Raw genomic sequence first — 9,445 nt, 5'->3', positions numbered from 1 at the left:
CATATATGAGCAGGGAGATCTTGAATGGCACTCTTACCACAATTACAACAAGTTCACATTTTTTTTTTTTTGCCTCTAGCTGGTGGAAAACGTTTGTCCAGAGTTTGGCAGGTTGCAAAAGCAATTTACCATGCATGAGTGTGGAGTCGCGCAGCGCTGTGACTCTTCTTTTACCGGGATACAGAACAGTAGGAATGGATCCTCTGAAAACAGAAAAGGGGTTATACAGTAGATGTTCTGCAAAACAACTGAAGGGACTTAAAAAAAAAAAAAAAAAAAAAAAAAAAAAAAAGCAACATCATGATGGGTGTAAGTCAGGATGTGATATATCTGTAACATTAGGTGCAAACTCTGCAATTACACAACAAAACAAACTTTGAAAGACGAACAGAAAAAGAACCACTGTAGGATGAGCTCCTTCACAAAAGCTCCTAAAAGAACAAAACAAAAATAAAAAAAACCCAATGAAAAAAAAAAAAAAAACAACAACAAAAAAACACTAATCTCATCGCTCCAACTCAGAGTAGCAGCACTCAGTCATTCACCATCTCTATTTTCACCTCTGTCTTTCTAGCTTTTATTCTTCCAGTTTATTTATTTTTTTATTCATCTCCCCTCTTCCTTTCCTTCAGCAGAGGCCTTGTTTTGCCTCCTCCTCTCCCTCAATCTCTCTTATTCACATTTCTCTCCAGCTACTTTTAGCACTTTCCCCTCTTGTCACGCTGTTGGAACTTCCTCAGTCGGCGGGCCCACAGGTCCTTCCAAGGGATGAGCAGGCTCCCCTTGTCTGCCACCACGCCACTCTGCCCGGGGGAGTCGTCGTCTGTGCCCAGGAGCAGGTACTTCTTCACAGGCTTGATCTTAGGGCATTTGCAGGCCACGTCCTTTGCACGTACCCACAGCAGCTGGTCCCCACGGCGGATGCGGTGCTCGCCTTGTTTGTAGACTGAAATGATGTTGACGGTGAACTTCCACCACTCGCCTGCTTTGTCGCCTTTTAGAACGTGCACTTGGACAGCTGGTGGAGGAGAGAAAAGGCAGGGTAAAATCAATTATTTGAAAAAAGGGATTCAAACTAAGCCTAGTCTCTCCTAGATACATGTTGTACCATATGGTACGACAGGTCCAGGGTGCACTTCACCCATGCTCAGTGTCAACAAGGATTGCCCTCTTACTACACTCTCTTTCTACAAATTTACATGCAGTACATACAACATACTCAAAATTTTGTGTTTTTGGACCTGCGCCCATGCTACATAGTGCCTTGCCAGGTCTGATTTAAAATAAAGGACTATTCACCTTATTTTTCACTGAAGCATGGAGGCAAGACAGAACGCAGCCAGCTTCCGTTTTTTTGTGCGACACTTCCGTTCCAGCACTATTCACCACTGTGTAGCTATTACCTAACTTGTGTCTATCGCAGGTACAGAGAGATATTTGTGTGTTTTTATTTTTGTTAAGTAATGGCTTCAGGGGCTATAATAATATAATATAATAATATGGCGGGTAGGGGCTATAATAATAACTGGTAATAACTGGTAATAACTAATAACTGGTATAAACGCAAAGTTTACATAGAGGGGGAGTGTTTTGAACATCGGCCACGTACGAGAGCTGAGTGTGGATGTAAGGCGTGATATCATCTGCACCCTCCACTGAAAGACAATAAATCCCTTTGCCTGTGGTTCATCGATGAGGATGCTGAGTAAAAATGGCAATCTACATTTAGGCAAATTCTACATTTTATCTAGTTGCAGACCATTGTGCCTTGATTTTGCTATCATTTTTTACATATGATGTACATACATATATAATGTGTATGTTTACATTAACTAAGCAATTACAATTTATGAGAAAGAGGGTGTTTCGTGAATGAGCTGGCTTCATTCTGAACAGTTTGTCTTTGTCTTATATTCCAAGAACTGGATGGTACCAAAAGATTTGCAGACTATAAAATTACACATACAACTTGATGTTGTATGTGTGTTGTATATTGTAAATATCTTCTCATTTTCAAGTGTCAATTGAACTTTTATTTCATGCGAGACTGCAGGAACGACCGGCCATTTCGACTGTGCCGGCCAATGTAGGAAGGACCCAGGCAGAGTGGAGGTCAGGCCCAGGACTGGGCAGTACATCAGCTTTGTACTGGAACTGGTACTGACAGTCGGTAAGCGTCTGAGGATGTGTTACCAGCCTCCCATCTTGTTTTTTTTTTTAAGGTTTCTTTATAGTTTACCCACGACACTGTTGATCAAAATTAGCTTGTACTGTTAGCTCCGGTAAGGGAACGCGGCCGCACAAAAACACGGAAGTTTGTCACTATTTACTTCCGTGTTTGAAAATATGGTGGATAGTCTATACAGATTATTTGTGAAAAGGTGCTGTATAACACTGAGTGACAGATCAATATCAAGATATGTTTTATAATAACAACTTTGCATAATATCAAATTGAAAATAAATGGAAATGAATTAACTTGAAATGTGACACTATTGATAAACAGGGGGCTTAATCTTAAGGCTACATCTGACAAATTGGGGACCCTCTGTTATAAACAGCAGACAGATGCCAACACAGTTCATGATTGTATTGTAGATTGTATTAAATGAACTGCTGTTTGAAGCAGACCCAGAAGCGACTCCTCTCTGCTCTGACCTATGCCCTTTTCTTTTCACTGCTGATACACACCCTATTACAACAATAGCTGTCATCACGCTCCCTACATGGCCAAAAAGCATTCTGTCAGGGAACAGCTGACACAAAGCAATGTTTTTCCTTCAGGTTGCCAAGCAATGCTAATTATTTATTTATTTGTTTTTTGGAAATAAATAATAGGCCAAAACTAACGTTTTATGGTAAAATATAACATCTGCTTACAATAAAAGCTCTGAAACAGCTCTTTTCCAATTGCTTAATCAGGTGCTTAAGTTCAGCCTGAACATTGACAACCGCAGGCTAAAATTGTGCTAAACCTGGTAACTATTGTAACACCACTTGTGGCAGATATTTTAATATCAGGAAATGAGTAAAGGCTCTTTTGGAGGAGCTCCCCTGCATGGATTCTGTGTCCAACAAAGCAACCATTACTTCATCACATTGATTGGAACAAGAGACAAACAGCTCAAAGGCGACAGCACTAATCTGTGTTTAGTGAAGTGCTTTGCCCCATGGGCTTAGGTAGGAATGTGCTATTAACATGAAGGTGTGCAGGAGGAGTCACTTACAACCTTAAGAATTATTCTAATCTGGAGAAGATTAGATGAGACGACGGAATGGCTTTTAAATGGGCCCACTAATATTCTATGTGCAACTTATTTGTTTGTTTGGCTTTTTGTTTTGTAATTTTAAGTTATTGTTTAACCAGTTTCTGTGTTTTTCGTTGTGCACACAAGCACAACTGTCAGGGCATGGATTTAGTTAACAGGGCAGTTGGGTAATAATAAAATCCAGATAACTTTTTCTTTGTAATAGGAAGAAATTTTACCCCTTTTTTTCTAACTATAAGTTATGACTATAGGTTTACCTTTTCTTTGCTTTTCTGGCTAAACGTGATCACTGTTAGCGTTTGTTAGCTTTCGTCGTCCCTTTCCACTGCCAAGAATGAGGAGAACTGGAGGAATGGGATGTTTGAGAATGTGTGTCAATGCATGGAGCGAGCAAATTGCACACAATTTTAGAAGAAAGAAGGTTTGTTGGGCTGAGTAGTGAGCTCTCACAGCGCTGCCATTCAATGCAGCCCTCTCCTTCATCCCAACACATAAAGGGTGCGTGAGGAGGGAAGGGAGAGGGGGGGAGGAGGGACCACTATTTGTCTTCCCAGCCACTGAAAAAGGTCCAGGAGAATCAGGATGTGTTTCCGACCTCATGAGCTATCCGGGTTCTGCTCCCAGAGCTCCATCCAACTTCACAGCGTGAGAATCCAGCAGAGATAGCGCTCTCCTCCCTGGACTGAGGGGACTTGGTTACAGCATCCAGACCCACTCTCTGTCAGGGTTTGCCTCTCTTTCTCTCTCAAGTATGTTCTCAGTCTGTACTTGAAGTATTTAAACACACACCCACATTAACCCCCTCCCCACCACCAGCACACACACCTTCTGCCTTTTGGTTGGAGCTAAACAGACACCGGAGAAAGCCTGAGAGCACAGGGCCAAACCATCTTTTACAAAATAGTGCACACTGTTTGGTAGGACAGAGAGTGAAAGTAAAGAGATAAGTGTTAGATGATCCTGCACTTGCACCGCAGCTGCCAACTGAGCCTCCCTCACAGCCAAACATCCCACTGGGTTTATCTTCTTTGGGCAGTGTGCTGCAGCTTGACACTGCCTGCCACCAACAAGCAAGGACTAATGAAATTAGAGCTTGCTTAATTACCACACTGAGGCCCCTGTCCCCTCTGGTTATCAGCTGAGTGAATGATCAGGGACCTGCTACCCTTGGGTGAACACAGAGGGGTTTCCAGTGAGGCTCAAGGAGGATGGGAGGGGGGCCCTGCCTTTGAGCATTACCCCGGAGCGTCGGTAAACACGCGATCCTTTGATTCATTGTCCTCCTGGTGGCAGGGAGAGGGAGGGTACGTGTGTGCAGAGGAGGGTTTCAGGCGAAGATATAATCCCTTTGTGTCCACCGTCTCCGTAGCTACGGCAGCGATGAAAAACAAAAATTGAATAAACAAAACATATTTCTTTCTCTCTGGGGTGGCAATCCGTCACCGTCTGCCTAATTTACCACCTGTTTGTGCCCTGAGGAATGCTCAGAGCCGGCAGAGCGCACAACTGTGTTTAAACAGAGGGCCCCTTCCCGTGACCCCTGGGGGCCTGCATCACCCCTCACACATGGGGGTTGTGGCCCCTAAAGAACAGAGTAGAGACTTAGAAGCCCCACAAAAGCACGACGACAGGCCTGAGAAATGAATTAGACCGAGGCGAAGGGAATGCATGCAAAGCAATGTCTGCTGTACAGCTTCGGCTCAGGCATGATCATCTGCTTCCAGACTTTTGAGAGGAACTTCAGAGGAAACCAACAGGAACTGCCTGCTTTGCTTGGATCAGCCCAACTGATTTAAGGATACAGAGTCCGTCTCAGCTCTGATGATTAAGATTTAAGTCAATGGAAATATGAATAATGGCTGTGCTTGGCATCCTGGCGAAATGCAACAAATGGCCTGAATTACCATCGAGTCAACTCTAAGACAAGAATAAAACATATTTGACCATTTTTCAGTTGGATCCTGTTTAAAGAACATAAAGCTGGTTTTCTGAGAGACAGTGGACGAGATTTCACTGATTGTGTTTTTGAACGAGAGGCAACTTGGTCAGCTCCAAAAGAGCTCAACATCCGGACAGCACGAAAAATAGTGAACGTTCAATACAAACTGGTTAATGCTCAAATTTAAATTAGCTGAAGTCTAAGTGACCGATAATCTGCAAGCTGCTACAGAGCTACAGAGGCATGCTCTTCCTTTAATTTTAGTAGCTATGATACTTGTCAAGACTTGGCTGAGAGGAGAGAGTAAGTAGTCCCGCGAAACAGTGGAGATACCTCAAAGGATTTTCTTGTTTCTGCGGTTTCCATATGTGGATATACCACTAACAGATAAACTATTTTATTGCAATGATTAATGGTGCAGAAAGTCCATAGAGTGGAGTGCATCGTTTGCCATGTGGATGAATGTGCAGCTCGACAGTAGAGTAGAAAGGGTAGCAGAAAAACCTGTACTCACACTGCATCTGTTATATCACTACATCCTCCTGTGTTGGAATTTACCCTTCCACTCTGGATATTTGGTTGACAAATAATAAACCTGCATCGTTAATCACTCATTTAAAAAACATCTACATTCCTTGCTGCTGCAAGCTGTTAATTTGATCCTTACAACACATGAATATCTCAATCCGGAACCTAAAACATGATGTTTATTTACCAAGCACAGCCGTACAACATAGATATAGCTCAGCTGCACCACTTGCTCTCAGGATTCATTGACATTAATAAAACATAATGTGATTGCTGTGTATTTTGGCATCTCATATCAGTTTGGGATTTGCTCTACAATGCCTGAAACTTTAACCAGATGCCTGAGGCTGACTGGGCTGGAGAAATCATACTTGTACACACTCCCGAAGTGTGTTCCTCCTCTACAGACTCTCCGGGATTTACAAAGCTTTGACTGTAGTTCAGATGTCCATGCTTTGACTGGTGCTGTAATGTAGGAGAAGGGGCAGAGTGGGGACGTGCAGAGGTTTATTTTATTCAATGTGAGGAATACAAGTCAAAAAGAATTGTGTGCTCGATGGATAAATCTTGGGTAGCTGCTACTCTGGAGGAAAAGGGGTGTGACCTTATTGAGAGAAGATAGTCAGTAAAAGAATAAATAAGCATGTTTTACGTTCTTTTAATTTCTCCACAGGAAAACCTGACTGGTTGTCAGCAGATTTGTACTGAGCTTGATGCTGCAGTGTGCCATTGGCCACTCTTTAATGTTTGCAGATCTGCAACATTTCTTATGAATTTGAACGGCATTTTCTGAAATCTGAATTCGACACTCCACTTGGTTTATGTCAGGGGTCATGTTCAGCACTGCTTCTAATGCTTTATTTGGCGTGTTCTCTTCATTTTTTGGTTTATGATATTCTGGGGAGTATGTTCCGAAATAACTTATCTCCCACTTTTTGTCCCAGTTAATCAATCAAGAAACATGCATGAACGTGAAGTTTTGAACGTCATCCTCAGGAAATATTTGAGTCAACACTGCCCTTTTAAAGTAACCCAACTGTCTTGCTCCAAAATGTTGAACCATTCAAAAAAGACCGATCTGGTCAACACTAATTGCGATCAAATGAAGACCCTGTCTGCATGTCCAACCATGTTTCACTCGCATTTGCATTTCCAGATGAATTTCCACAAATTTGCTTTCCATATAAATTGGCCAACGATTTATGGAACGTTTTGAAAAACATGGCTGTATTCTTTGTTTGGTGCCAGGTGCTTTATATTGAAATGATACCTGCCGACCCATCCCCAATGCGATTTCTTTGAATTGAGAACCTTAACTGAATTGCTGTTTCATTGTTGGTCCAGTTGTTAAACAACAGAATGAAGAGATATGTCATCAAAATCACCTGTTCTGTGGGATCATTTCAGCTACATCACCGCACAAAGGAATCAATTATAAGCGGCAGAATACTGGCTCACATTTCTTGAAAAGCTGTTTTCAGTCTCCACGTGTCAATTTCATCCACTCTGGAGAATGTTTTAGTAACCTTCCCTATTTCAAAGGTAGGGACTGCCAGCTTAGGGTGATATGGAAACCCACATCAGAGAGGAAAGATATGTTTTCATATTAATCTGTATTAGTGGACATGGCCTGAGGCTTAGTAAGTAAGCGATCGCTGAAACATGCAGTGCAGCAGCGGGGTGTGGATCATTCAGACTCAGAATCTGATTAATTGAGACATCTGACCTCTTGACTGCTGGCCGACGTCTGGCAGCACACATTCCTCAATGTTGGACTCACTCACCATAGTCTTTTTTACAGTACTTCTTCATGGTGATCTTCATCTTTCCCTTGGAAGCTTTACAGTGCGACTCACAGTCTGGGGAGGGAGGGGGGGAGAGAAAGAGTTGGAGTTAGACAGCAAGTTTTACCCTGCATAAAGTGCCTCTTATGACACAAGTATGATTCAGCCGGATGGGCTTTACGTGTAGACCCTAGTGTTATTCCATTTGTGCCCCCTGGGTTTTGGAGATGCTTTCAAAGTACCACTGTGAAGCAGATTAAAGCTTACACAGATCCTCCTGAGTGTGTTAACACACTCCTACTATACTCCCACTTTTCCACTGCACCCTCCTGCTTCATCAGTGTCCTGGCAGGCATTGTGTGATCCCTGAGGGCTACCAAGGTCACTAAGGCACAAAAGATAGTTGGGGGGGGGGATCAGCTAGTGACCTACCCAATATTAGCAAGGACTTTTAGCAGCATCTCAGCCACAGGAAGTAAGAAAAGGAATACTCTAATGCTGATTGAGGCTAAAAGTCCGGTGCCCCCAATCCCACCACCCCCTGTCGAGAGGGGTGCTCACAGACTTATGATTAATGTCTTTTACACCAGTGTGTACCTGGGCTAGCATGCCAGCAGCCTTTATCGATGGCCACTGGTGTCGTGCTGTCACTGTGCCAGATACCTTCTGTAATGATGGAGCTGGTGGTGGGACCAGAGGCTAAGCTGAAAATTGAAATCATTTGTTCCCTCCACTTTTCCACTGACTGACACAAATTGGAACCAGATCATCTTCGAGTGTTGCCCCCCCAAACCCCCACACCAAACTCTGCCTCTCCCAGAGCAATAAGCCTTGCGCTCTTTTCTAGGGGGGTGGGAAAGCTGGGCTGGGCAGTCTGAAGAGAAAGGAGGGGGCAGTTGAGAGAGAGGGGGACCTTTCAGCTTGCCTGAATATGGACAAACTTCATTATTTCTTCCAGCCCTCTGTCCAGTCTTCCCCTTTCTTCCCCATTATACTCAGTGTGAATGAGGTTGCCTGGGTAATGATGGAGGAAGAAAAAAACGCCCCTCTCCTCCCTCTCTCAAAAAAAAAAAAAAAAGAGAAAAAAAAGTGGTTTGGGATGTGGGATGAGGATCGAATTCATGTATGTAGAGAAAGCATTTCTGCTGGAATGCCTGGCTGCTGCCTTTTGCGGTGGCGGGAGAAATAAGAAAGGGAGGAAATCCCAAAGTAAATGAATTTGACGAGTCCATATCGAGCACGCCTGATTTCCATGTAAATGAAGCAGTGAGGGCAGGGGTCCTCTTTATCTCCCGCTGGCCCCTGGGGGCCTTCATCATACTTCCCTTTGATAGCTGACGTTACCCATTAGCCCCTTAGCGCAATCTCTGCAGTGGGCCATTACAACCACAGCTCTTATTAAGGTCCAATCTCCTGCTGTGAGGACAAACGCCCCCTTTGTTTGTCCCTGCAGCAGTGCTGCGTTCATTCTGTGGGGTCCCTGGGGACCACACTGCTCCTAATTTGGAGGGTGGTGTCTGTGTGGAGTTTCTGACCGGAGTCCAAACTCCACACAGCCTCAGCAGCCACTATAGTAGAAAGTGGGACTCACAACAAAGCTCAGTGAAGTCACTGGCGCCACTATCGTCAGGCACTGATCGATGATCCGAGGTGACTCAGCCTATTCACAGAAACCAGTATCATGGCAAAACAAAGTGACATACTGTGAATTGATAAATTAACAGCTAAGGCAACAGGTTTCCAGACTGTTTGCTCCTAGTTAGATTTAGGAAAATCCTTTAAGGACAGAGCCTGAAAGTGATAATCTAACAGCAGTTATGGCTGTACCACATCTTCCAATGTCAGCACTCTGACACAGAGACCCTCGTCAGAGCACAGGGTCAGGCAGAGCTTTACTGCTGGTGCAGCCAGCCTTGATTGAAATA

General features: G+C 43.7%; 1 protein-coding gene across 2 annotated transcripts in view; it reads right to left on the bottom strand.

Moving 5' to 3' along the window:
- Positions 1-508: 508 nt before the first annotated feature.
- Positions 509-9,445, bottom strand: part of ntn1b (netrin 1b) — a 41,536-nt gene continuing 32,599 nt past the window's right edge. For both annotated transcript variants that reach the window (XM_029509030.1, XM_029509031.1), the window contains 2 exons: positions 7,521-7,595; positions 509-1,018 (listed from right to left, as the gene is read on the bottom strand). In XM_029509030.1, the coding sequence (XP_029364890.1) occupies positions 699-1,018; positions 7,521-7,595 (395 nt within the window). In that variant the 3' untranslated portion in view covers positions 509-698. The remainder of the gene's footprint in view (positions 1,019-7,520; positions 7,596-9,445) is intronic.

The sequence above is a fragment of the Echeneis naucrates genome, chromosome 8, assembly GCF_900963305.1.
Source record: "Echeneis naucrates chromosome 8, fEcheNa1.1, whole genome shotgun sequence".
Taxonomy (NCBI): Eukaryota; Metazoa; Chordata; class Actinopteri; order Carangiformes; family Echeneidae; genus Echeneis; species Echeneis naucrates.
Note: the sequence above shows the minus strand (reverse complement) of the source record. Positions and strands in the feature narration are given on the sequence as shown.